At 52.6% G+C, this 27,400-nt stretch overlaps 1 protein-coding gene across 5 annotated transcripts; it reads left to right on the top strand.

Moving 5' to 3' along the window:
* The first annotated feature begins 803 nt into the window (after positions 1-803).
* Positions 804-26,152, top strand: Kcnn1 (potassium calcium-activated channel subfamily N member 1). 5 transcript variants are annotated; one of them, XR_014998583.2, is made up of 11 exons: positions 804-1,598; positions 3,053-3,132; positions 9,032-9,505; positions 9,597-9,692; positions 11,010-11,428; positions 12,962-13,103; positions 20,188-20,298; positions 20,870-21,011; positions 21,796-21,923; positions 23,318-23,387; positions 24,856-24,925. XR_014998583.2 is itself a non-coding variant. In XM_085680427.2 (10 exons), exons 2-10 carry the CDS (start codon positions 9,113-9,115, stop codon positions 25,099-25,101), a joined length of 1,722 nt encoding a protein of 573 aa, XP_085536553.2. In that variant the 5' UTR covers positions 7,543-7,630; positions 9,032-9,112; the 3' UTR covers positions 25,102-26,152. The 5 variants fall into 5 exon arrangements, 4 of the variants coding, with proteins under 4 accessions (XP_085536555.1, XP_085536553.2, XP_085536554.2 ...); XM_085680427.2 differs by lacking the exons at positions 804-1,598; positions 3,053-3,132 and adding an exon at positions 7,543-7,630 and having other exon boundaries at positions 21,796-21,898; positions 24,856-26,152; XM_085680428.2 differs by lacking the exons at positions 804-1,598; positions 3,053-3,132 and adding an exon at positions 7,586-7,657 and having other exon boundaries at positions 21,796-21,898; positions 24,856-26,152.
* Positions 26,153-27,400: the final 1,248 nt, after the last annotated feature.

Raw genomic sequence — 27,400 nt, 5'->3', positions numbered from 1 at the left:
AACCTTAGGGACGTGAAACCCTGGCGAGGTGGCCAGTGCGGACGCCGGCAGGGGACGGTCACCTTGAGGCTGTGGAAGTGGAGTGCGAACAGTTGTCACAGGGCAGAGCTGGCAAAAGGATCCAAAGGCTGTGGTCCGGAGGCTGGACCGGTCCCGAGGGACGCTGGGGTTGGCCAGGGTGGGGCTCGGGAGAACTCAGGTTGGTTTTCTCGCTTGCTGGAAGAGAGAGGGAGGTATGCGGGATGGGAATGTGACTTGCCACCGGGCCATCAAGGTGTGTCATGAGGCAGGGATTGTAGGCAAACCGTGACTCGGGGACTCTACTCAGATTTAGGGTCCCCACAACGATGGAATCCGACTTTCTGCATCGGGACACAGCGCGTTGGGAAGCTCTGTCCTGACACCCCGAGGTCCCGCTTTCTGTCTACTCTCTCCGGGTCTTCCCCGCGGCTCCGCGGTGGGAGGGGTGCTCACAGTCCGCGTGTCGCCGGCGCATCCCAGCCCCGCCCATCTGAGGAATCCCCGGCCACCGCGGGAGCGCGGCCCAGCTCACGACGTGCTGCGGGGCTGGGGGACCAGCGAGAGGGGGACGGCTATTTTTAGAACATATGGAAGAAAAGGGGAGGGAAAAAATACAAAAACTAAAATAACAACAGCAACAAAAAATGATGGAGGCTCTTGGAGACCTCCAGGCTCCTAGGAGGAAATCCCCCTGCCTCAGACCGTGGCAGAAGGTGGGTGGGTGCTCAGGGGTGGGGCTTGGTGGGAGGGGCTACGAGGGTGGCTGGTGGGGGACCACACTGAGAGGACAAAGCAAGACATAGCTAGCGGCCCAAATCTCAGTCTTGAGAGCCACCTCAGAGGTGAGCTGGGGAAACTAAGGCTTGGATTTGGTCAAGATCATCAAAAGGTCTCTGGCCTCTCCCCAGCCCAGGCTTTGCTTGCCCTCTCCTTAAACACTCCAGACCCCAGGAGGCGCATTGTTCTGTCTGGGTGATTTGACCTTCACGGTCCCGCCACCCCGGCCTCCGCCGTTAGCGGCGAAGGGGGGACCCCGGCTGCGTGGGCGGCGCCTCCCAGTCAGGCTTGGGGATGGATAAGTTTTCTCCGCCTGCCTCTCTGGTCACTTCGACCCCAGTCTCCTCCTAACTGGGACCTTCCAGCCTGGGCCGCGTCATTAGCTGCGGGAGTGTCCAGGCGTCCCTCCCGTTGACCATCCCCTGCCCCTGGACTCCGTCCCCGGCGGCCTCTCTGGTCTGAGCTTCTTGCTGAAGCGTACTCCCCTGGGGGAGGCAACGACTGCTGCCCCTGACTGGGGTGAGGGGCAGGAATTCCCTGTCCCTGTCGTAGCCTCGGTATCCCCTGTCTGCAAACTGCGCGCTTTAAACCAGCGACCACCCAGGGTTGCCCCAGCCCTTCGAGCGCACTGGGGGCCGCGGAGGGGACACCTGCCAGTCCCCAGCGGCCCGGGGGCTGAGGTCCGCGCTGCGGCGGCGCGCGCACTTCGGTTCTCACGCCCTTGCCTGGCCGCCTGTTCACTTGGTTTTGCTCTCGGGCCGGGAGGCAGGGGCTCCAGTAGCTGAGGCCGGAGACTGCTGGTGAGTTACAGACGGAAGTAGGGGGAGGGTGGCGGAATGACAGGGCGATGAGGTGGGGGTGTCTCTTTAAGCGGCTTCCCAAGTCCGGGTACCTGCAGGAGCCACGGGGTGTCCCTTCGTTTTCCCCAGACCACAGGAAGCTGAGACTGCCCCGGAACAAGCCCTGAGTCCCTGGGGGAAGGGGCTAAGCTCCAGTGTGAGACTGGGGACCTGGGGACTGCTGGTCACACAGTGTGGTGGCAGTCCTATAGACTTCCTGGGGCATTGGTGCCTATGTTTGGCGGGGATTCCCCCAACTGTGGAGGATGGAAGCGTCGGAGATGACCTGTCAGACCCACAGAATTAAGCTCTTGCTTTCTTTGTGTCAGCCCCCTGCGGTGGGTAGGTCCAGAGAGGGCTAGTACTTACCCAAGGTCACCCAGCAAGGCAGCGGACAGAGCAGCCAGAAGCCTACCCTCCTTCGGGTGGGGTTTTTCCCATCCTGCCTTCACTCTTGAGCGTGGGGTGTAAGGCCCCTCAAACTGGTTCCCAGGAATTACAGAGATTAAGTTAGGGTCCCTAGGGCTCACGAGTGTCCTGGCTACTTGGCTACAAAGGAGCTTAGAGACTGGCTGAAACCTTAGCGAGGAAAAGCCCAGGGGGCAGGTGTCTGGAGGGGGCCAGAGTGACCTTGGCAGCCCCTGCCCTTCCCAGCCAGAGTCCGCCTGAGCTACCCACGTCGTTGCCACTGCCCCTTGCCCACGTCCTAGGAAGACAGAAGTGTCATTTTCAAGTTCACAGCAGCGAAGAAGGAACCAGAAAATGGAAGGGAAATGGGGGCTGCTGGGAACAGGCAGTATGCAGGGCCCAAGGTCAGGGGTGAGGCCTCTCTGGCAGGTGCCTAGGGTAGCTTTAGGGACACCCAAGGCCTCATTGACAAATGAAGCATTTCATTGTATTTTGGGAGAACGTCTCATCACATAGTCCCAACTGACTTTGAGCTCAGAGGTTGGTCTTTCTCTGCTCCCTAAGTGGTGGGATTAAAAGCCTGGGCCACCTCGTCCAACCTGGGGGTCTTGTTTGTGTGTATGTTTAGATTTTTTGTTTCTTTGTTTTTGTTTGTTTGTTTGTTTTTAAATACAATGTGTTACTTGGATACCCAGGCTGTTCTGGATCCTGAGATCTTCCCACCTCAAACACTGGGCTCACAGCTGTGTCTCCACACTTAACTAAAGCCATCAAAGAATGTAGGGGTTAATATCTTTAGCTGGACGGTGGTGGTGCACACCTTTAATCCCAGCACTCAGGTGACAGAGGCAGGTGGATCTCTCAGAGTTTGAGAGTTTGAGGCCAACTTGGTCTACAGAGTGAGTTCCAGGACAGCCAGGTGACACAGAGAAACGCTGTCTCAAAACAAAACAAAAAAGGAACGCTGTGGTACTGTCCTATCCGGTACCCATATCTGATCTTTATAGGTACGGAGAAGAAAAGAACCACAGGCAGAGCTACCCTACCGCGGAGGGGCAACGGCGAGGGACTAAGAGAAAGGCCTCAGGTTAGTGAGTTTCCTCACCCTGGTCACCTCTGTGGGCAGGAGAGCTGATGACTGACAGGCCTAGCACTAGGAACCTTTCCTCCCAGCCCTTGGGAAGCAGTCGTGAGAATTTTAGGTGGGAGGACAATCTGGGCTGCACATTGATACGTTGTCTCAAAAAACAGCAACAGAAAAACAAAGGCAGGACCTGGAGGTCTCCAGATGGTTAGAGAGAGCACACAGGACTCCAGCCTTGGATCCAGAGCAGGTAGGAGGATAGCAGGCTTGCTGGCTGCCGGCCTAGTCCCAGGCTCAGTGAGAGACCCTGTCTCAAGGGAATAAAGCCACGATGATCCACAGACACCGGACACCCTCTGGCCTGCTCAGAGACACCCCACACAGAGACAGAAAGACACGTGTACACACACACACACACACACACACACACACACACACACACACACACAATATAATAAATAAATGAAGCCAGTAGGTCAGGCCCTTTCTGCTGGCCTGAAATCCAGCACTGGGCAGTTGGATACAGATGGCTCAGAAGTCTGAGGCTGGCCTTGACTCTAGCAAGTTTGAGGACGGAGTGATATGAACCTTGTCCCTATTTTTAAAAAATGCACAACAAAAACTTAAATTCAATTAAAAATTTTTAGAGAACTAATTTTGATTCTTTTAAAGCACGTGTCTGTATCCATGTGTCAGTGAGCAGTACAGGTGGGATTATGGGAGGAAGCCTCCTGATGTGTGTGTTGGGGACCCCTAACCCCCGGGGGAGCAGTGGGTACTCTTGCTGAGTCATCTTGCTATTCCTAAATTTAAAAAAAAAATTAGCCTGGCGTGGAGGCACATACCATAATCCCACTGCTCGGGAGGCAGAGGCTGGCCAATCTGTGAGTTCAAGGCCAGCCTGGTCTCCAAAATGAGTTCTAGGACAGCCAGGGCTCCATGGTGAGATCCTGTTTCAAAAAACAAACAGAAAAAGAAAACAAATGAAAAATTAAAAACCTGTAAAGAACAACCACAAAGCTCCTAATACTTAAAGGGAAAATTCCTGGGAGCAGTGACAGCAGTGACCTCAGGCTATGCCTGGTTCTGTTCTCCCAGCCAGAATGGAAAGCCAATTTGAAGAAGCTGGTGACCTGCCCAGTGTCACACAACCTGGAGGGTGGCATTAAGGCAGGTCCAGAAGACCCTGCCACTCCCATGTTACCCCCTCCCACCTCCACTCCTGACTGACATCTAAGGTCAGCCCTGAGTTTCCATGGGATTGATATTAGTCGATCAACAAACACCGGATAGTTAGTCACTGTATGTAAGGTCCTTTGCTAGACATTGTGTATACAGTTCAGACTGAGACCTTTTGTCTTAAAGCAAAACAAACAAGCAACAACAACCCATCAAATACTACTTTTGAATGAGGCCTCACTGTGAAGTTTGGGCTCAGGGTCACTGTTGAAACTGGGCCTCCACCGAGCTAAGTCTGTGGGAACTCGTTGGTGGCCTCAGCCTTGAGTGTGGGGACAAAGGGTGGGTCTGCTGACTGCAGGGTGAGGGACGGGACTTCGACAGCTGCTCAGTGTCTAATCGCAATGCCTGGTCACTGTGGGTTCCTTCCAGGACAGGGCTGGGGAGTACGTGCCACCCAGTGCCTCCCTGTCACTGACCTCCCGTCGTTTCCTGTCGTTTCTCCGATTGAGGTCTGGGTTGTGGGAGGCCTCCAGGGTCCCTGAGATACAAGCTCTGTATACAGGAGGGGTCCAAGGCATAGTGATGGGTGAATCTAAGACCTCTGAGCCCCAGATAGCCCAGAATCAGTTCCCCAATATGTGTGCCCCAAGTTCTGTGATTTACCTCTCCCCTTCTGCCCCAGAACCTTTGCACACCCCACTCCAGCGCAGCCATGACCAGCCTCCCCCACCCCTGCACACCCCACTCCAGCCATGACCAGCATCTTCCACCCTTGCGCACCCCACCCCACTCCAGCCATGACCAGCCTCCTCCTACCCCTGCGCACTCCACCCCACTCTAGTCATGACCAGCCTCCCCCACCCCTGCACACCCCACTCCAGCCATGACCAGCCTCCACCCACCCCTGTGCACCCCACCCCACTCCAGCCATGACCAACCTCCACCCACCCCTGTGCACCCCACCCCACTCCAGCCATGACCAACCTCCACCCACCCCTGTGCACCCCACCCCACTCCAGCCATGACCAGCCTCCTCCCACCCCTGCGCACCCCACCCCACTCCAGCCATGACCAGCCTCCACCCACCCCTGCACACCCCACCCCACTCCAGCCATGACCAGCCTCCTCCCATCCCTGCGCACCCCACCCCACTCCAGCCATGACTAGCCTCCTCCCATCCCTGCGCATCCCACCCCACTCCAGCCATGACTAGCCTCCACCCACCCCTGCGCACCCCACCCCACTCCAGCCATGACCAGCCTCCTCCCATCTTTTCTGCATTTTCATTTTGAGACAGGGCTGTAGCCTGTCTATGTAAGGAAAGCTGGCCTTTAACTCCTGACCCTCCAGTCTGGGATGACTGTGTGTGCCTCTGTGCCCGGCTGACTTCAGCTGGTGGGGCACCTTCGTATCAGTCATGTCTCAGGCACCTCCAGGCCTGACCAGGTTCCCTAATGTCAGTGTCCCTGCTGTCACTTCCTGGGCTGCTGCTCAGCCCTCAGGCCCCAGGAGGGGCCTGCTGTCCAGAAGTCTCAGAGGACACTTTTTCCAAGGCTGTTTCCTGTCATGGGAGTCACAGTGGTGTCTCAGGTTCCCGTAGGCCTCAGGGCCATCCCAAATGGTTGCTAGGATACCTTGTGGAGGGGCTCCTTGAGGCAAGGTGGCTCTGGAGAGGAAAAGGGTCACAGAGGCAGAAGTGGCTGTTGAGGCTGTGAGAGGGTGGCCGGTGTGGGGGCCACGGTTGACCATGGGCACCGTGGGGATGCGTGGTGAGACGGCGCTGAAGGAGGGCTGCCTGGGCATGTTCCCACTCCCTGGGAACTGTGGGCAGCTTGTTCACTCAGTGTGCATTAAATGTCATCCCAGGACCCAGAAGGATCAGAAGTTCAAGGTCATCCTCAGCTATAGTGATTTCTAGCCTGGCCTCAAATACATGAGACCCTGTCGTCTCAAGGGCAAAAAATAGTTCCTAGGTGGTCCAAGTAGGTGACAGTCAGTGAGATGGGCCTGTGGCTTCACGGGTGAGGTGGCCCAGTGGGCCGGAAGTTCAGGGACTGGAGACAGAGCGTGGTGCTCCTGGGCCCGAGCAGGGTTGCAAAGGCCTGTCTCTCTGGTGACTCTTTTTTTTTAATTAATTAATTTATTATGTATACAATATTCTGTCTGCCTGTATACCTGCAGGCCAGGCCAGAAGAGGGCACCAGATCTCATTACAGATGGTTGTGAGCCACCATGTGGTTGCTGGGAATTGAACTCAGGACCTTTGGAAGAGCAGGTAATGCTCTTAACCACTGAGTCATCTCTCCAGCCCCACTCTGGTGATTCTTGGAACCCACTTTTGTCTGTCACCCCAAGCTAGTCCTACCTGGCTCCATCTGTGTGGACAGATATGGCAGTGATCCCTACACTTGGATGGTCACTGTGTCAGTGGCTGATCGGAGCTGAGACGTTGGTGGCTCTACTGTGGGGTGAGCACAGTCACCAACTCCCGCCACTTTCTGGCCACAGGCCTGCCCGTAGTCCTTTCTGCAGGGCTCTGAGTTGTGCTGAGAGAACAGGAGGAAGCCAAGGCTCCAGAACCTCCCAGCTTGTCAGGAATGGCATTATTAATGGCAGGGGGAGACCCTAACAAGGAAGTTGAGGCAGAAGGATTTCAGTGAGTAAGTTCAAGATTAGCCTTGGCTACAGAGTGGGACCCTGTCAAAAAAGCACAAGACCACAAAAGCGTTGGAGCAGCTGGGTGGGGTGGCCCAGCCTGTTCCCTGCCGGGGCCCAGGAATGGAGAGAGAAAGAGCAGGAGCCCTAGCTACAAAGGCCCAAAAGGCTAACCTAGGTTATCTGATGAGTTCTAGAAAAACCTGGGCTACACAGGGAGTTTGAGGCCATCCTAGGCTACATGAGACCCTAATTCAAAACAACACCTGCATGAGGGAGGCTTGGAGGGGGGTCTCCCCAGCCTGGATGACTCCCGATCCCTGGAGCTCTTCTTGCCTGCAAGGCTGTTGTGGTTCAGGACTGGAGAATCCCTGAGGTGAGCGGGCTTGTCTATCCCCAAAGATGAGATCCCCAGCGTGCAGGACACCTCGCAACAACGGGCCGCCCATGCACAGCTGTCCATCTCCTGTGTTCCCCATTCTTGCCAAGCGCCCAGGAGGGAGCTTTAAGCGTGGGCGGGGCCTGCGGGGTCGCGGGGGCGGGGCCTGGCGCTCTCAGCCAATCCAAGGCGCCACTCATCAGGGACGGGTGCCGCCCCCCACCCCGGCCAGCCGCGGCGGGGACGCGCTGGCACGCGGGTGCAGGTCCCCGCCGTCGCCCGCAGGTACTGGCGTGAGGAAGCGGGAGGCCGGTAATCGCTAGCACCTGGGTCACGCGGCTGGGGGCGCAGCTGGGGATGGTGTCGCCGCGGGGTCAGGGTCAGGGATACAGGAGAGCGAGTGAGCGTGTCCCCGGTGCACAGGGTGAATGTGGCACAGCCGGTGAACTGAGCACGCACTCGCGGGCCACTCTGCACCGGGGTCAGGGTACTCTGTGACAGCTTCTGAGCTGCCGGTCTGGCCCAGTAAGCTCCCTGGCGGCCGGTGGGCAAAGGGCAAGCAGAGTCGGTCATCCTGAGGAGCCAGTGAGCCTGCTGAGGGGGGAATCTGGGCTCCTTCCTCCGCCCCACCCATCCTCAGGGTGCTGGGGAGGTGGCCCCACACTGGTCTAGTGTCCCGGGAGTCCATTTTCACTGTGTGGTTCCTGTGAAAGGGTGCGGGAAGGTGGGCCCCTCCTGAGACTCACAGCAAGGGACGCCTATTGATCCGATTTTTATTGTATTTTATTTTGAGTTAGGATTTCGTGTACCCCAAGTTGATCTCAAACTCGTTATGTAGCACAGGCTGGCCTTGCAGTCCAGAGCTTCCTGCCTCGGCCTCCCCAGTTGCTTAGATGGCGGGGATATATACCACACACCTGGCACTTGGTGTGTGTCCCAAACTCAAGGCCTTCCTGGGCATCACAGCCCATCCCTAAAGTAAATAAAAGTGAATGAACCCACAGAGGGCCGGTTTGGGAGGTGAGAGCTGGTGTTTCAGGTCAGGTGAAGGAAGCACCGGATAGTCACCAGCCTGGTGTCTCCAGCTCACAGCTCAACAGGACCAGGCTGGTTCCCTCTCACAGCGGGCAAAGCTCACTCACCCTAATATGATGCGGCTGTGTAGCCCGACCTCCCTCGGCTTTACTGTCTTTATGGATGGGATCAGGAGTCCATGTGCTGGGGCCACAGGCAGTCCTTCTAATTGGAGGCTCAAAATGCAGAGTGAGCCCAGGACTGGTGGGTCACCATGTGGAGTCCCTCTGCCCACTGTGTCCAGGAGGAGGCTGTCTCAGGAGAACGAACATGGCAGCTCCTGGGCTGTGCTTGGCACGTGTTTTGGGCAGCTGAGTCACAGCACCAAATTGCATCTTCATCCATGCAGCGTGGAGAGTGGTATGCAGTAAGCCTTGTGGACACACAGGGCACCACGCCACCTGATACCAATTCAGCAGTTTGAGGGGAAGGGGGAACTCGTGGACCAGGGTGGGTGCCAGGCGTGCTGGTGTCTGCAAGGGTGGTTGGGGAGCCACAGAAGGCGCACACTGGCTTGAGCCCTTTTCAGATGGTCAGTGCATTCTGGATCTTTCTGGGCCTTAGAATGTCCTGGAGTGGCCATGGTGATGTCAACTGTTTTCTGTCTCACAGGTCTGTCTGGGAGCCCTGCTGCTGAGCCATGCCGGGCCCCCACGGGCCTGCTGCAAGTCCAGCCCAGGGAGGCAGGTGGCCATGAGTAGTCGCAGCCACAATGGCAGTGTGGGGCAGCCTCTGGGCAGCAGGCATGGATTCCTGGGCTGGGAGCCTGTGGACCCTGAGGCTGGCCACCCCCCACAGCTGGGAGCCCAAGGCCCAGGCCTGCAGATGGCGACCAAGGGCCAACCTGCTTTGTTGTCACCTGGCGACCTTAGGGGCCATCCCCAGGAGCAGGAGGAAGAGGAGGAAGAGGTAGATGAGGCCCGGCCGGGTTCCGGGAAGCCCCCAACGGTCAGCCACCGCCTGGGCCATCGCAGGGCCCTCTTTGAGAAGCGCAAACGCCTCAGCGACTACGCTCTCATCTTTGGCATGTTTGGGATTGTCGTCATGGTAACAGAAACAGAGCTGTCCTGGGGTGTGTACACCAAGGTAGGCCCCGTCCCCCATCTGCTCAGCCTGGGGTTGGGGCTGCAGGAGGGGGTGCGTGTGACGCCACGCGGTGTCCCCTCTCTGTGTTCAGGAGTCGCTTTGCTCGTTCGCCCTGAAATGCCTGATCAGCCTGTCCACTCTCATCCTGCTTGGCCTTGTTGTCCTCTACCACGCCCGTGAGATCCAGGTTGGTATGCACAGAGGCAGGTCTCTGGGATAGTGCCCCACCCTCAATCCCCCTGTCTGTTTTTCAGGAGATTGTTTTCTGGGATTTTTGTTTGTTTGTTTGGTTGGTTTGGTTTTTTTCAAGACAGGGTCTCTCTGTGTTAAAGCCCTGGCTGTCCTGGAACTTGCTTTATAGAAGACCAGGCTGGCCTCTAACTCAGAGATCCGCCTGCCTCTCTTCCCATGTGCTGGGATTAAAGGTGTGCGCCACCACTTCCCGGCAGTGCTTTCTGTTCTTTGAGACAGGACCTCACATAGCCAAGGCTGGAGCCACTGATTTTCCTGTCATTGCTGGGAGGACAGCGGGTGCTCAGCCAAGACCTGCTTCCCCTCCAGCCATCCCCTTACGCTGGGTGATGCCCGATCCCCTCCAGCCAGCCTTCCCCTTATGCTGGGTGGTGTTCGAGAAACCTTCATCTCCACCTGCAGTGTTTTGACCGAAGGTGGAGGGGTGGAGGTGAGGGAGGTCCCAAGGCCACAGGCATAGCTTTGCATTGCTGAGAAGGTTCCAGGATAGAGAAACTGCTAGAACGAACAGACTCTTGGCTGCAGAACTAGGGGGGTCAAGGTGAGAACTAACAGAGGTGAGGTCAGCGGTTGTCGTATGGACAGCGGAGGAGGCATCACCAGGCTTGCGACCCTCCTCCCCAGGGTCAGCGCAGCACCCCGCAGAGCGTGGGCAGTTCCCCTCAGGATTTCAGGGAAGCTGCCTGGGGTCCTCCTCCATGGCCTACCGCCAGAGAGGGTCAGGGCAAGATGGGATTAGGACTGCAAAAGGTGTTGTTTGTGGCCCCTGAGCCCAGTCGTCTCAACACTCCCTTTATTTGATTGTGGGAACATGTGCAGTCGCTTCTTTGGGTTCCGGGCCTTGAACTCAGGTCCTCAGGTGTTGAGTAAGAACTGGAACCTGAGAAACACGCACATACCCACCATCCTAGCACTGTGGAGGCTGAGGCAGAACTGCTGATGGTCTAAGGTCAGCCCAAAATAAGACCCTGTCTCCAACAGGCAGAACAAACCAGCTGAATTGGGTATTCTGCACCTGTCATCCCAGCATTTGGGAGGCTGATGTATGAGGATCAGGACTTCAGGGTCATCCTTGACTACATAGGCGTTCAGGGTCAGCCTGAGCTACATGAGACCCTCTGTCAAAAAATACACAAACAAAAAATTTTTTGTTCAAATTCCTTAGCTGAGTGAGGCTGAGGCCTAGACCAGTGCTCCCGCTGAGGGGCGGCCCCATCCGCTGGGGACTCACCCAGCCATCCCCTTCCTGCAGCTGTTCCTAGTGGACAATGGTGCTGATGACTGGCGTATCGCCATGACGTGGGAACGCGTGTCCCTGATCTCGCTGGAGCTAGCTGTGTGTGCCATTCACCCGGTGCCCGGCCACTACCGCTTCACGTGGACAGCGCGGCTGGCCTTCTCGCTGGTGCCGTCAGCAGCCGAGGCGGACTTGGACGTGCTTCTGTCCATCCCCATGTTCCTGCGCCTCTACCTGCTGGCTCGGGTCATGCTCTTACACAGTCGAATCTTCACTGACGCCTCCAGCCGCAGCATCGGGGCCCTCAACCGTGTCACCTTCAACACGCGGTTCGTCACCAAGACCCTCATGACCATCTGCCCTGGCACCGCACTGCTGGTCTTCAGCATCTCCTCCTGGATTGTCGCGGCCTGGACAGTGCGTGTGTGTGAGAGGTGACTGAGGGCTGCCTCCGTGAACCCAGACCCCAGGTCCCCACCCGACCCCGAGTCTCTCCCTCCATCCTGTGACCCTTGCAGGGTGGACCTCAGTATCTATGGCTGAGGATTGTGTCTGTTCCTTGGCCCAGCAGCCAAGAGTTTAAGATTAGCTGTGAGGGAGGGAAGCTGGCATCCAAGATGGGCATGACTGGGAACAAGGAACACCCCAGAGCCCAGTCTTTTTCAGCTAAGTTCAGGGAACCAGGGTCCCAGGTCACCCATGGGCCCGAGGAAGCTGGAGAGGAGGAGACTGAGGTCCTCAGGGGTCATAGGATGTGCCTGGGGTCCCCTGTCTGCCTGACTGGAGACAGGTACAGCTGGGCCTCGTTGGCACAGGAGTGCCTTGGTGGCTGTGAGGTTCATCTGCCCTGTGCCTAGTCAGGAAGGGCCTTGGTGGGAGACCCATGCTCACCCCGTCTTCCTGTCCTGTCACCCGACCCTACTGATGAGAGCAGGACCTTAGGGCTCTCCTTGTGTTGCCCCTGTAGCTGGGAGCCTGACTTAAACACCAGGCCACCTCGCCTTGCTGTGACCTCACAGCCCTCCTCAGCATTTTTCATCCCCACACCTGGATCACCCTGAAGCATCTCCGTAGCTGCAGTCTGGAATGGGGGCAAAGCTCAGCACCAGGGAGATGGAGGCAGGAAGATCGGGAGTTTAAGGTTATCCTTGACTACATAGCAAAATTGGGGCTGTCCTGGGCTACATGATGCCCAGTCTCAAAAAGAAAAAAAAATCAAAATCATAACTAACCACAGAATGATCTCTGACTGGCATGGTGGCGCGCGCCTTTAATCCCAGCACTCAGGAGGCAGAGGCAGGCAGATCTCTGTGAGTTCAAGGCCAGCCTGGTCTACAGAGCTAGTTCCAGGACAGGCTTCAAAACTATACCGAGAAGCCATGTCTCAAAAGATAGAAACAAAAAACAAAACCCAAACCAGAATGAACTCTGGAAAACTCGGGGTTGTGGGTAAGTCCCTCACCACCACCCCAAGAGCCAACTTCCTGCCATGCCAGTCCCAGGTGGTGCCCCCAGGCTCCACAGCTCCAGTAGGTGAGATCTCAGGCTGCCTTTACGGGCCATGCACTATCACCCCGCCCACACCCAGGCCTCCTTACCTTACAGCCACCTGCTGGCCTTTGTCTCCCCCAGAGCTCATTCCTCAGGCCTTGCTGGCTGTGATGTGGGCAATGCTTCCTAGTGTCTAACCTATGTGCTTGTCTTCTCTTTGTGACTGTGTCTTTGGGCCATCCTTGGCACTGTCATGGAGCTAGGGAGGGCAGACGTGGTGGGGTGGAGAGTGGGTGTCAGGGAAGGGAGAGGCTGGAAAGACCATGGGGAAGAAGAGTGCACGGTGCCCCCATCCCAGCCTGCATCAGGGCCTTACATCCAGGAAAACACGAGCCCCAGAGTTCTGTCTCCATTGTTAGGACGGTGGTGGGTAAGGGTGGTGTGGATGACCAAGCCCTGTCTATCCCCAACCCCAGGTACCATGACAAGCAGGAAGTGACCAGCAACTTTCTGGGCGCCATGTGGCTCATCTCCATCACCTTCTTGTCCATCGGCTATGGAGACATGGTGCCACACACCTACTGTGGGAAGGGCGTGTGTCTGCTCACTGGCATCATGGTGAGTGTAGAAACCCCTGGCTGTCCATGACCTGGAGACAGGGACCTCAGCCCTGACCTTGCTCTGCATGTCACAAGGTTTTGTTTAGTGGGTTCTGGGCACATTTCACCACGCCTAGAGGCCCCAGCTGGCCCCACAGCTGATCCCAGGGAGACTGTGTGGTCCATGGGCACCTCTAAAAGTCTGTCTCGTGACTCTAGAAGCTCAGGCAGAAAAAGTCCTCATCTTTGGTAGGTGTAGTCCATCTGGGACATCGAATTCCTTTTCCCTGTTTCAAGCAACAGTTTTCTTGTCTTTGTTTGAGACAGGGTCTCACTGTGTAACCCTACCTGGCCTCAAAGTCACAGAGATCCCTCTGTCTCTACCTCCCGAGTGCTGGGACTAAAGGTGTGTGCCACTGCCATAGGCTACACAAGTTTTCTAAGCCACCCAACCATCTGGATCCCCAAGCCACCATTCTTGTTGAAACACAATGATGTGTTCTTGCAAAAACAGGATCACCACCAGGCTTGGTGGCGCAAGCCTGTCACCCCAGCATGTGCGAAGCTGAGACAGGATGGCAGCTTACGTTCCTTGTGAGATGATGTCTCAAAACAAAATTAAACTAAACTAAAAAAGTTCTGATCCACAAAGACTTCAGCTCACTCCTGCCAGGCCCAGCTCACATGCTCCTTTCTGCCCAGAAGGCTTTGTGCCGTCTGGGCTGAGTTCACAGGAGAAAGGGAAAAATAAGGATGGGCCCTGCTCTCCTGGGGCCCCAGAGGCCTGGGGAGAGCACAGAACAACATTCTCTGGTTAATCAAAATCCCTTAGTGGACACGGCTTTAGAGGCACAGCTTCTGCCAGGCTTGATGGCAAACATCTTTAATCCCAGCATTGGGAGGCAGAGGCAGGGTGATCTGAGTTCGTGAGTTCCAGGATAGCCAGGGTTACACGGTGAGACCCTGTCTCAGAAAACCACAAAGCATGGCTGTGAAGTGGAACGCATCAGACCGAATAATCCCACACCAGCTCCAAATAGGGTATACTAAGGTTTTTCTTTATTAAAAGAGAAACTCACAGATTACAGTGAGGAAACAGGAACAGGGTCCTACATCCAGGTGTGGCGTGCAAGAAGAGGCTATATTGAGAGGTTCTTTAAAATCCCTTATCATCATGAGAATAGCATATAATTCTGCCTTTTGGACAGAATTATAAGGGCTTTGATCCACCTTACTTAAATCTTCTAATTTGTAACCTGCCTCTCCTGATTTATTTGTATCAGTATAGAATGTATGGCTCCAGTTATTGGTGTGCCACATACAATGCAGGGAAGGATCCAAGTAGTTCTCTTTATAAAGTTAATTCTATTGCTTTTCAGATAATTGCTATTAATCTCTCCTAAAAATTAGCACAAGCTCTTTGCCATGGTTCATTGTCTTTGCATATTTTTTTAATTTCATCAGCAATTAAAAAACCATAATTTCTACTGGGTCTATACCTGCTCATTGATGAATTCTCAATTTTCCTTTTATAATTAATTCAGGGACCCTTTCCACATAAGTTTTAAATTTTTTACTTGATTTATGTGGTAAAAAGATCCATTCTAAGATAATATCTTCCCTCTGCATTAAAATTCCTGGAGGGGAAATTCTGGAAGGCAATAATACAATTAAGATTTGGATTCACCCTATCCACATGTGCCTCCTGTAATTTCTCTTCAACAACAATCAATTCCTTTTCAGCTTCAGCTGTTAATTCTCTGGGACTATTTAAGTCTTTATCACCATCGAAAGTCTTGTTTAAGTGAATTATTAGATCGGGTGTTATCCCAACAGCCAGTCGTAGGCTGGAAATGTCTCCTAACAATCTTTGAAAGTCATTAAGAGTCCACAATTGGTCTCTCCTAATTTGTGCCTTTTGTGTTCCTAATTTTTCTGTAAACCTATTTTATAACCTAAGTAACTGACTGAATCTCCTCTCTGTATTTTTTCAGGAGCAATTTGTAATCCCCATTTAGGAAAAACTTTCTTTACTTCTTCATACATACTTTCTAAGGTATCTGCATTTGACTCAGATAGTAAAATGTCACCCATGTAATGGTAAATTATAGATTTAGGACACTTTATGTATTATTTCCAATGGTTCACTAGTATCTCCTAGTAGGCTGAGAATTATTAAAAGTAGGCAATGTGAAGCCAAATTTTTCTCTATCCTTTTCTTATAAAGGTAGAGGGACAAAACAATCTTTTAGATCAATAACTTTAAGAGGCCATCCTTTTGGTAACAGAGAAGGCAGAGGAATTCCAGACTGTAGAGGACCCATAGGTTGGCTGACCTTGTTGACAGCCCTTAGATCTGTCACCATTCTCCATTTGCCAGATTTCTTTTTGACAACAAACACAGGAGAATTCCAAGGACTGGTTGATTCTTCAATATGGTGAGCATCTGGTTGCTCCTTTGGCAGCTGTTCTAAAGCCTGCAGTTTGTCTTCTGTTAAAGGCCATTGTTTAACCCACATTGGTTTTACTCAGTTAACCATTTTAAAGGCAGGGCTGTAAGTACCTTTGAACATTTGCTAGTTGATTTGTGTTCTTGTACAGCCTGAAGGGCTGGTGACTTTTGTTTATAATACCTTATAATATCCTTCCCAGAAACAAGAATTTTTGGGACTGAAGGGATGTTAATCTGTTTATTCTGTTGCTGCAGCAGGTCACGACCCCTTAGATTCACTGCAATATTAGCTACATATGGCCTCTGCCTTCCTTTCTGTCCTTTTGGCCCTATGCATTCAACCCATCTCATGCTTTGTTTCACTTGAGATAGGGTTCTAATTCCTAGGAACTGAAAGCTGGCTCTTGAAGAGGCCAGTTTAGATACCAAGATTCTGGAGTAATGGTGCCACTTCCACACCTGTGTCCAGTAATCCCTCAATAACAATGTTATTTATGCACACTCTTAGCTTTGGTCTTTGATCATTTATAGAAGTCTGCCAAAATATATGCTTCCTATTTCCTACTGGAGTTTTTGATTCATCCTCCAGGTCTATTCCCTCATGAAGAACAGTATGGTTTTCTAATTTTCCTGGTGAGACATGTCCTCCACAGTGACTGGGAATGACTGGACCACGTTTGACCTGGGGGCCTGTGAGAGGTCCCCCAAGAAGTTTCCCTATGGTATCAGGTTGCCTTGTCTGTCTTTTGTTGATCTGCATTCATTGGTCCAGTGTCAGCCTTTTCCTACATATTCCAGAAGATGGAGATCGTCTATTCTTGCCATTCCCAGAAGAGACATTATTTCTAGGAATTCCTTGCCTATAGTCCCTTCTCAGATGTCCTATTCTACCACAATTAAAACATTTGGCATTATGGTGTCTCCTCATACCATTGGAAATTGCTTCTCCTACCCAAGCCTCGGTACTATAGTCAAATGTCTCCACATTCATTGTATGCAGGATCCACTCATCTCTTGGTGCTGATCTGACCTTTTTTATTGATAATTATTGAGTTCTACATTTTTCTCTGCTCCCCTCCCTGCCTCTCCCTTCCAACCCTCCCCCAAGGTCCCCATTGCTCCCAATTTACTCAGGAGATCTTGTCATTTTCTACTTTCTATTTCCCATGTAGATTAGATCTGTGTATGTCTCTCTTAGGGTCCTCATTGTTGTCTAGGTTCTCTGGGATTGTGGTTTGTAAGATGGCTTTCTTTGCTTTATGTTTAAAAACCACCTATGAGTGAGTACATGTGATAATTGTCTTTCTGTGTCTGGATTACCTCACTCAAAATAATGTTTTCTAGCTCCATCCATTTTCCTGCAAAATTCAAGCTGTCGTTATTTTTTTCTGCTGTGTAGTACTCCATTGTGTAAATGTACCACATTTTCCTTATCCATTCTTTGGTCGAGGGGCATTTAGGTTGTTTCCAGGTTCTGGCTATGACAAACAAAGCTACTATGAACATAGTTGAGCACATGTCCTTGTGGCATGATTGAGCATCCTTTGAATATATGCCCAAAAGTGGTCTTATTGGGTCTTGAGGAAGGTTGTTTCCTAGTTTTCTGAGTAATCGCCACACTGACATCCAAAGGGGTTGTACCAGCTTGCATTCCCACCAGCAATGCAGAAGTGCTCCCTTTTCCCCACAACCTCTCCAGCATAAGTTGTCATCAATGTTTTTGATCTTGGCCATTCTTTCAGGTGTAAGATGGAATCTCAGAGTTGTTTTGATTTGCATTTCTCTGACAACTAAGGATGTTGAACATTTCCTTAAGTGTCTTTCAGCCATTTTAGATTCCTCTGCTGAGAGTTCTCTTTTTAGGTCTGTACTCCATTTTTTAATTGGATTATGTGGTCTTTTGGTGTCCAATTTCTTGAGTTCTTTGTATATTTTGGAGATCAGACCTGTGTCTGATGTGGGGTTAGTGAAACTGATCTGACCTTTAAAGGCCCAAGGATCTTTTTGCATTCTATGTTGGCATTTTCAAAAGTCAGAGTTTCAATAAGTATTCATCTAGCTTCTGGGTCTGTTACTTCTTCTTGTATAGCCTTAGTTAATCTTGATAAGAAAAAAAGTCACTAAAGGCTTCTCTCTGGCCCTCTTTAACCCTAATATATGACTCAGTCCTCTTTCCTAGTTCCTGAATTCTGTCCTGAGCATTTATTTAAAGCTGCTGTGCACTATAGGGACGAGGTCTGTTCTTTGTAGAGAGCCTGGTCCTGAGTACTGGAGTAATGGCCCTCACCAAGAATTTGATCTTGGAAAGTCTCAAATTCTCTTGCTTTTCCCTGTTGTTCTAAAATTTTTGCCTCTTCTCGCCAATTGCATTTCCATAGCAGCTGGGGTCTGTCTTCTAGGACCGCTGAGACTATTTGAAGCCAATCATATGGAGTAGCCTTATTGCTTGAAGCCCATGTTGTCACCATTTCCCTAACAAATGGTGAACGCAAGCCTTGCTTAATTTCCTTTAGATCGCTCATACCATAGGTTGCCATTTATAGTCTTTGACTACCTTAGGGTTTATTGTACAAGATGGCTTCTCAGAGGATAAGCAGTTAAAACTCTGGGAATGTCATCCCTGACTTTGAGCCATGCTGGCAAGACTAAATCCAATTCTTGTTCCTTCTCTCCCTACTCATCAGTTCCAATAATTTCCTCAATTGTTTCAAATCTCTTTTTTTTTTTCGATACAGTGTTTCTCTGTAGCTCTGGAGCCTGTCCTGGAACTAGCTCTTGTAGACCAGGCTGGCCTCGCACTCACAGAGATCTGCCTGCCTCTGCCTCCCAAGTGCTGGGATTAAGGGCATGTACCACCACCACCCAGCAATTGTTTCAAATCTTTCTACCACTGCCTTTTTTGTAAAGTCAGAATCTCCAGTCCTGTGTGTTGTTCTAGGGCCCTCATGATTCATTTAGCTCCTGGTTCTTATTCTGCACAGATAATTCCAAGGTATGAAATTTGTCCAGTAAAGATAACGCCTCATTCTTGGATGTTATTTGGGTGGCGTTTATATTGCCTTCCTGGAGAGATACCCTATCCATTAACCTATTATAAATTTTTAACAGATTCTGATTGTTAAATCCAATGGTATGAAGTCTTTCAGATAATTTCTCAGCATCCTTCAACATGGATTGAATTTTGTCTGTAAAATTAATATTATCCTCTTCAATAGGATTAATTTTTTTCAGCTAGCTGTTTGTTATTAGCCTGTAAAGACTGTATCATTTCTAAAAGTGCCTCATTCTTGGCTCTGTTATCAAACCATTTTCTTAGGGATATAATATGAAAAATAAAGCCTATTCCCAAAATCAAATAAATGGATTAATATGGAAAATCACATAAGCCTTGCAGAATACCATCCATAGTGTAAGCAATGGTTATCAAATTTCTGAGTGGTAATATTGTCAACTATCATATAACTTTCAAATTTTACAATTTCCTTACCTGCCCTAGGCAATTACAGTGAATTGGAGTAGGTGTAATAATCTTTATTGGCCAGCAGGTGTCCCAATTGCAGCCGTGTGGCGGAGGGACTGAGCAGGCAGGGCTCCCGCTGGCTTCTCTGGGAACCAGTGCAGTCTACACGGTTCCACGCAGCCCCCTGCACGGTTCCACATGGGCTGTCACCTACTTAGATAAATATGCTTTTTTTAACAAAATCAGAGCAGTTATTAAAATTAAAGACAATTAACATGATTCCATACATGGAGAGAGTTGGTGGCCAGAATAAGGACACCCAAAGCTTTCCCTCAGCTGTGATTCCCCTTAACTGAAAAAGTCAGGTTCCTAAGCAGTGGCAGGTGGGCAGAAGGCTGGCGAGAAATGTGCCTGGGCTGGTAAACGTGGCAGGGGGTGAGGGGGTTCACGGTAAGCATGGACTTGGCCCCATGAAGCTGAATGTGTTAGATGGGGGAACGTGAATCGAATAATTCCACATTAGCTCCAAATAGGGTATACTAAGGTTTTTCTTTATTAAAAGGGAAACTTAGGGATCACAGCGAGGAAACAGGAACGGGGTCTGACATCCAGGTGTGGCGTGCAGGAAGGGGCAGAGTAGACACTCCCGTGGGCTTTTTGGTACCCAAAGGCCACGCCCCACCTGTTCCAGCCTCTCAAAGGCTGTTAGCTGAATGAGGTTCCCCATTATGACTCCTTACAGTAAATTCTAGCAAGCAGTTCGGGCCATGGCCCAGGCCCTTATTTTGACAATCTTACTATGGTCCAGGCAGCCCTTTAACCCCTGGACTCCAGTGATCCTCCTGCTCCACGCTCCTGGCTTGCTGCTTCTTTCTCTCTCCCACCACCCTGTCCCCTCTTGTCCAGTGCCCACCATTTTCTCCTTGAATCTGAGGCTGCTCTGCCTGACTTTCGGAGTCGGAACCCACAGTGGAGTTCCTTTGTACGAATCTTTCCCCCGTTCTTTGTCCTGACTCTAGTACTCCACTCAGAATTTTCTCTGGAAAAGTTGCCTTGACCTTAACAATACGGTCCTTCAAAGACTAACCCTGACCAGGAATGAGACTATGGCAGAGGGGGGCGGGGCCCAGGGAGGGCTTCCTGGAGCAGATGTGCCTGGCGTTGGGATTGACATGCCCTCACCCCACACAGGGAGCCGGCTGCACTGCACTCGTGGTGGCCGTCGTGGCCAGAAAGTTGGAGCTCACCAAGGCTGAGAAACACGTGCACAACTTCATGATGGACACGCAGCTCACCAAGCGGGTGAGCCCCTCCTTGCAGGCATTGGCACGTGGGTGACACACTCCTGTCTCTGTGTGTTACACAGTAGCTATTCCAAACCCACACCAGGCTCAGCCCCCATGTCCACGTGTGTCAGGTGTTCTGTGTTACCAGGAAGTTCAAAGAAGAGTCACTCCAGGATGTAGTTGTGGGCTTCCTGGTAGCAGGGCAGAAAAGTTTCTGTGAACTGAACATCTCTCTCCCTTCAGAAACATATTCATTGATTGTACACGAAGATTGTGTTTGGGGTACAGGTTCCTCATAACAAAGCCCCTTAGATCTATGACGTGTGCTCTCTGACAGGGACCATCACATCCTTTTCATCTTTAGTTCTTTTTTTGTTTTGTTTTGTTTTTATTGTCTTGTTTTGTTTGTTTTTTTGCCAGGATTTCTCTGTGTAAAGCCCCTAACTGTCCTGGAACTCGCTCTTGTAGACCAGGCTGGCCTAGAATTCACAGAGATCCGCCTGCTTCTGCCTCCCGAGTTCTGGGATTAAAGGTGTGTGCCACCACCATCCTGCTGATCCTTGATTTTTATTGTGTACTGTTTGCAGTGCCCAATAATACAAGACATCCAAGAGTTCCAGGATAGGCTTGTGACCAAAGTCATGCAATGGATTGAAAACCCCTTCAGAAAAACAACTCTACAAATTGAAAGCAATCACTGTTCTCTACTACGATTTCTTCAAGGTCTAGGTACCTTCAACAAACATGAACACATTCTACTGGCACCCAGTGCAGTGAGAAACAGCTCGTACATTCTAGTGCTTACCCCTGGACACAATGACTCTACTAGATTCCCGCCACCCAAGAGTCTGCAGCTCTGAGGGGACAGGGCCACACAGTGCTACTGGCTTTGGATCAAGCTGCTAAGTGCACACCATGAACATCTCAGCATTTGTACATTGCCCTTTCTGTGCCTCGGTTTCCCCACATATAAAATAAATGAGTGGCTAGTGCCCCGTTGGTAGAGTGCTGAGCACTGGGCTCCACCCCGCACCACATGAACCAGGCATGGTGCCCCAGGTCTGTCATCCCAGCAGCACTCAAGAGCCAGAGGAAAGCCAGCCTCAGCTACATAGTGAGTTTCAGGTTAGCTTGGGCTTCATGAGACCCTGTAAAACAGTGGTTCTCAATCTTCCTAACGCTGTGACCCTTTAATATAGTTCATGTTGTGGTGACCCCCACCAGATATGCTACTTCATATCTATAACTGCATCATAAAGTAGATATTAATCCGAAGTGAACACCCGTGTTGCCCTAAGGTCGAGAGCCAATGCAGACATAGCAGCTGGGATATGCCGAGTTGCTAAATTCCCATTTTCAGTATTTGACAGTCCCACACCTGTGTTACAGGTGTCAAATGTGCAACCAGCTCGCATAGCCCTGACAGGTTGGATTTCCAGAGGATTCTAGAAGTTTGCAAAGTTTTGGGTCATCTGATAATGACCCTAAGAAACTGTTTCCTTCTGCTCCCCAGGTCAAAAATGCTGCTGCAAATGTTCTCAGGGAGACTTGGCTCATCTACAAACACAGCAGGCTAGTGAAGAAGCCAGACCAAGGCCGGGTTCGGAAACACCAGCGTAAGTTCCTTCAAGCCATCCATCAGTAAGTCCGGCACCTTCCCAGCTCCTTTCCCTGCCTACCTGGCTCTCAGCCACACAGGGCTGTGCCCTCGAGCTGACTCAAGGAATGTTCGCGCACATGGCAAAGATTCTAGAAGAAAGTCGGGGAGTGGGGGACGGGGAGGGAAGAGAGGGCGGAGAGGTAGTGTATCCAGGTGCGGGGCAGGGCGTCACTGTATGAGTGCTCTGGGGCAGGGCGGTCTGTTGTAGGTCGTCTGTACTCCATGGCCCTTTCCCAAATGCTATAGCAGCATTCAAACAAGTTTGAATTAGGGCCTAGAGCGGGGAGGGACATGAATTGGGATCCCTGGGTGGCCATGCAAGGAGGATGCAGAGCCAGGCTTAGGCGGGGAGGTGGGGGAGCCAGTATGAGGAAGGGGTACTGGGTAGGAGAGCCCCCACAGTGGAGCTAGCGATTGAGCTCCTGAGGAATCAAATAAATAAAACCAAAAAGTGAACAGTCCTGGAGAAAGTACCCAGAGGACACATGTGGTTTGGGTGGGTCTGAATCTTCCCAGCCCCAATGGTCCTTGCCTGTAGAGGCTGCACCCTGGCCCCCGTGCTCACCTGGCTCCCTGTACTGGAATGTTCTGCGTGTCTGTCTGCCACTCCGCCCCTCTTTCCTTTTCTTTTCTTTATTGCCTCTGATGCTCAGCTGGTGCCAGGGTCAGACCCTGGGCCTTAAGAGGCCGTCCTTGCCTCTGGGGGGACTTGGCTGCAGAACATGGCACAAGAGCTCCTCCGGAGAACAGTGCTCCAGGGTCAAGTCCTTCCCTGTGCTGACTGTGGTATTGCCCTTGCCAGCCTCAGCTCCCCCGCCAGGATACTTTCTGAACAAGTTACCCTTGGAGCCAAGGCGCCTGGCACCTGTCCCTCACAGGCTGTGGGATGAATGACAGACAGTTCGCCTGAAGCCACTGGGGTGATGGCACAGAGGGGGCCCTAGCTGCTGACCTCTCACCTATGAGACCAGATACCTGCCTATGGAGGTGGCAGCTCCTCAGCAGCCAGGCGCTGGCTGTCACCTGGGGACAGGTGCTGGGTGTCACCTGGGGGCAGGCGCCGGGTGTCACCTGGGGACAGGCGCTGTTTGTCACATGAGGGCAGGCGCTGATAGGCACTTAGCATGTTTCTACATGGCATTAAAACCGCATTGTGCTTTTTTTTTCTCTCTCTCTTTATCTCTGCTCTGCCGACTCCTGCCAGGGCTCAGAAGTAAGTCTTGGACTGACTGGAAGACTGGGGGCACACAATGCCCATGGGGAGGGTCATGCCACAGATGTGTCCCTAGTGGGCAGAGAATATGTCCATCCCAAGGGTGGGATGTGTCCAGGTCCACCTGCTTGCGCCTGACCCGCCCTTGCCCTGTCTCCGCAGGCTGCGGAGTGTGAAGATTGAGCAAGGGAAGGTGAATGATCAAGCCAACACACTGGCTGACCTTGCCAAGGTGAGCAATGGGCAGTGCTGGAGGGAAGGGTAGGGGGACCCAGAGGATGGAGTGTCCCATCAGAGGAGGCTGGGAACCCGCAATAGGGCATCTAGTGTTTCTGTTCAACCTGGCTCTACTGTATAAATTCATGATTAATATTCCAGACATGGGACTGCAAGCCAGTGATGCCTGGCTCTTCCAGAGACCGAAGCAGGAGGCTAGGAGGTCAGAAATGGCCTAAGCTACATAGAGACCCAGTGTTGAGTTTATATACAGCCTTGGACTCTAGGTAGGGGCCCCACCCCTGAGTCATGCCCCCAGCCCCTCACTGGGGGATTCGAGGCAGGGGCTCCACCTCGCAGCCCTGTTCTACCCAGTAATATTTTCTGAAGTTGTTAAATTCTTGTTGGTTTTTGAGACAGGTTATCATGTAGCCCAGTTTACCTGGAATTCATTTTGTAGACAAGGACAAACTTAGAATTCTTGATCCTCCTGCCTCAGTTTCTAGCATTCAGAGATGTCAGTCAAAGGTCACATTGTTTATTTCAGTACTCAGAAGTTACTGTAGGATGATTGCTCTGAATTCAAGGATGACCTGCAGACCATGTCTCAAAATATACATACAAATAAAACGTAAAAATGAAACCCACATAGATCTCTGTGGGTTTGAGGCCAGCCTGGTCTACAGAACGAATTCCAGGACAGCTAGGACTGTTACACAGAGAAACCCTGCCTCAAAAAACCAAAACTAAATAAATAAAAAGTCAAGCGGTGTCTAGTGGTACACACCTTTAACCCCAGCACTTGAGAGGCAGAGGTTTGCAAGTTTGAGGCCAGTCTGGTCTATGTAGCAAGCTCCAGGACAGCCAGGGCTACATGGTGATGCCCTGTCTTGATAAATAAAAATTAAAATAACAGAGGGTCCCACCTGAAGGTTGACTGCAGTTATGGGCATCTCCAAATGTCACACCCTGGTTTCTTTAAGAGTGGGGATTGGTGCTGGGCGGTAGTGACATACATCTTCTAGTATTTGGGAGGCAGAGACAAGAGGATCTCTGTGAGTTTGAGGTCAAAGTGGTCTACAAAGCTAGTTCCAGGACAGCTAGGACTGTTACACAGAGAAACCCTGTTTCAAAAAACAAAAACAACAACAACAACAAAAAAGTGGGGACGGGTGAGGGACAACATGGCCAGAGCTGGCAGCCCGAAGGACAGCGGCTGGATCAGACTGGCTTGAGCACCCACCTCCAGCCAGATTCTGGCACGCTGCTGGCTCGTGCCCCTGCCGCTGGTGGACTTCCGGCGCCCCTGCTGGCCAAGGCCATGGTCTCTGTCTCTCTCTCACACACACACCAGCTGCTTTAACAGAAATTTCTCCTGTCTCCTGCTCTTTTGATCCTCATGGTGGCCCCTGGTGTCCTTAGCCCTCTGTCTTCAGCCATCCCTTAGCTCCCCCCTTTGTCACTGGGCCTATCCATCTCTGCAGGCACAGAGCATCGCGTGTGAAGTGGTGTCCGAGCTGCAGGTCCAGCAAGAGGAGTTGGAGGCACGCCTCGCCGCCCTGGAGAGTCGCCTGGACACCCTGGGTGCCTCCCTGCAGGCCCTGCCAGGCCTCATCGCCCAAGCCATATGCCCTCTGCCACCACCCTGGCCAGGGCCTGGTCACCCAGCCCCAGCCAACCAGAGCCCACCAGGCCACTGGCTGCCCACTGTGGGGTCGGACTGCAGGTGACTGCCTGCTGGTCACCAGACTGCTAAACATTGGCCATCATGTGGTCATGCTAGCTCCTTGCCATTCTGGATTGCCGGACCTCTGGACTTGCAAGCCTGGGAGGAGTCGAGTCGAGAAAACTGGCATTCATTCCCCTGAGGCTGGACCACGGGATCTTGCTGGCCACCCTGGCTTTCCTAAGCCCCAGGAGGGCAAGGAGTAGCAGCAGGGGCCCTTGCCATTTCTAAGTGAATCAGGAGCCATCAACCCATTTTCGATTTACACGCCAGGGAGGACCTTGAGCATCTTACTAGAGGAGGTGGATGCCCCAGCCTAGGGATCTGGAATGGTGGGTCACTGCACATGCGCTTAGTACCTGGTACACACAATGCCCTTCCTTCAGGGTCTAACTGGAGTAATATACAGGCTCAGAGCGGTGAGGGGTGAGGCCACCTGCCTGCAGCCATACAGCAAGGGTCCTGCGGTCAGAGCAGAGCAAGGGCATGGAGAGCCAGACTTGGAGGTGGTGGCAGGCAGAATGGTGGGGTCCCTCCACGCCCTGGGTTCCAGGCCTCTCACTCGGGGACCACTGGGATTTCTGACAGGGATAGGTAGCCTCAGGACCAACTGGAGCCAATGGAGCCACTGATAATGCGTCAACCACCCGGTCTTGGGAGATAGTGGACCTGTGGCTGGCTTCCTGGAGGTCCAGCTTGGTCTCCATAACAAGAAATTTGTAGGGAGAATCTGTTGGGTGGAACTGGGCTCCATTCCCCTGCCGCAGTGGGGCATGGCAGGTGTCTGTCAGGGAGAGGCCGGCCTAACCCATCCCCTACACATGGCCAGAAGGTAGGTGCTCAGTAAATGCTCCCTCCAGAGACTGCCCACGAGGGCCAGGGGAATATGGTATCATCCTGTCCCCTGAGCCAAACAGAAGCGGGGAGAAATAAACAAGGCGGGGTATGGTTGCATGCCTTTGATCCCAACACTTGGGGGACAGAGGATCTCTGAGTTTCCTAGCTACACGGTGAGAACTGGGGAAGGGGGTAAAAATAAACAAGGCTGGAGGTGACCTGGCACTCCTCGGTGGTGACATTTGGGGGTAGAGGAAAGGACGACAGAGTCCCTGTCAGACTCTGCATGTTCAGGGCAGGATCTAGGTGGGTGCGTTGCAGGGAGGCTGGGCAGGAAAAATAGTTTAAACGCAGCTGTGGGGCCCCAGGTCGCCTCGAACGCCACGTCCGTCCCCGCCCAGGCCTGAGTAATCGCTCGCTGAAGCAGGAAGTCCCGGCGGGGCGCGGGGACCCGGCCTGGGGGCACGCAGCTGGGCCCCCTGCACACCTTTACGCTGGAGCTGCCGGACGCGGGCACCGCGGTGGGCGGGGAGTGGGGGCAGCGGCTGCTGGGCCGGGTGCTGTTCGAGGCGGCAGCGCCGCTGCGGTGCGAGCGCTTGTGGTGGCCGGGCGGCTACCCACTGGCCGGAGAGGCACAGCGAGGACGTGAACGCCGTGGCCAGCGACTTCACCGCAACTGAAACCTACCCGCGACGGCGGCGGGTGCTGCACCCAGCTGAGCTCGCAGAAAGCAGGGGCACCCTATACAGAAGATACTAAGGAAGCTGAGGCCAGAGGATTGCCAGGAGATCAAGGACAGCCAGAGTTACGTGGCGGGACCCTCTCTCAACACGTGGGAAACAACAGTTAGGTGTGGTTGCACACGTCTCTCATCCCAGCACTGGGGAGCCTGAGGCAGGAGGATAGTTCACAGTAGTCTGAGGATAACCTGAGCTATAATAGACTGTCACAAAAACCCAAAGGGGCTCCCAGGGGAGGATTGCCCATTGGGTGAAGTACTCCTGCTTGGACTGCGTCCCCATCTCAGAACTATAGCAACATAGAAGTACCGCAAAAATGGTACAACCCCAATTAAAATGGAGGGAGTCCGTCCCCCATGCAGGGTCTGCTGAACCCTTGGGTGGGCTAGGGAGCCTCCTGTTCAGGCCTTCCAGTTATGGGGGTCCCAATTCTCAAAAAAGCCCCGTATCTTTGTGCACCCAGAACCCTACCTCAGTTTACCTTGCAGTGTCTGCTACTCTCCTTTTCCCTGCAGTAGAGGAGAGTCTGATGGTGTTTGTGGGTCAGGTGGGAATGTTTCCCACCAGGGAGGAAACTGTGAGGGTTGGGGGACCTTTCACTATACATCGTGGTCATAGCCTTCCCACCTCAGCCTCACCTGTGATGAACCGGCCTGGGATACACCTAGGGAGTCCTACCCCTGCGCCAGCTGTGTGTACAGGGCAGATGTCACCGCCTCTCTGGGC

Source organism: Myodes glareolus, chromosome 23 (assembly GCF_982192425.1).
Source record: "Myodes glareolus chromosome 23, mMyoGla1.1, whole genome shotgun sequence".
Classification (NCBI taxonomy): Eukaryota; Metazoa; Chordata; class Mammalia; order Rodentia; family Cricetidae; genus Myodes; species Myodes glareolus.
This window is presented reverse-complemented; position numbering and strand designations above follow the sequence as displayed.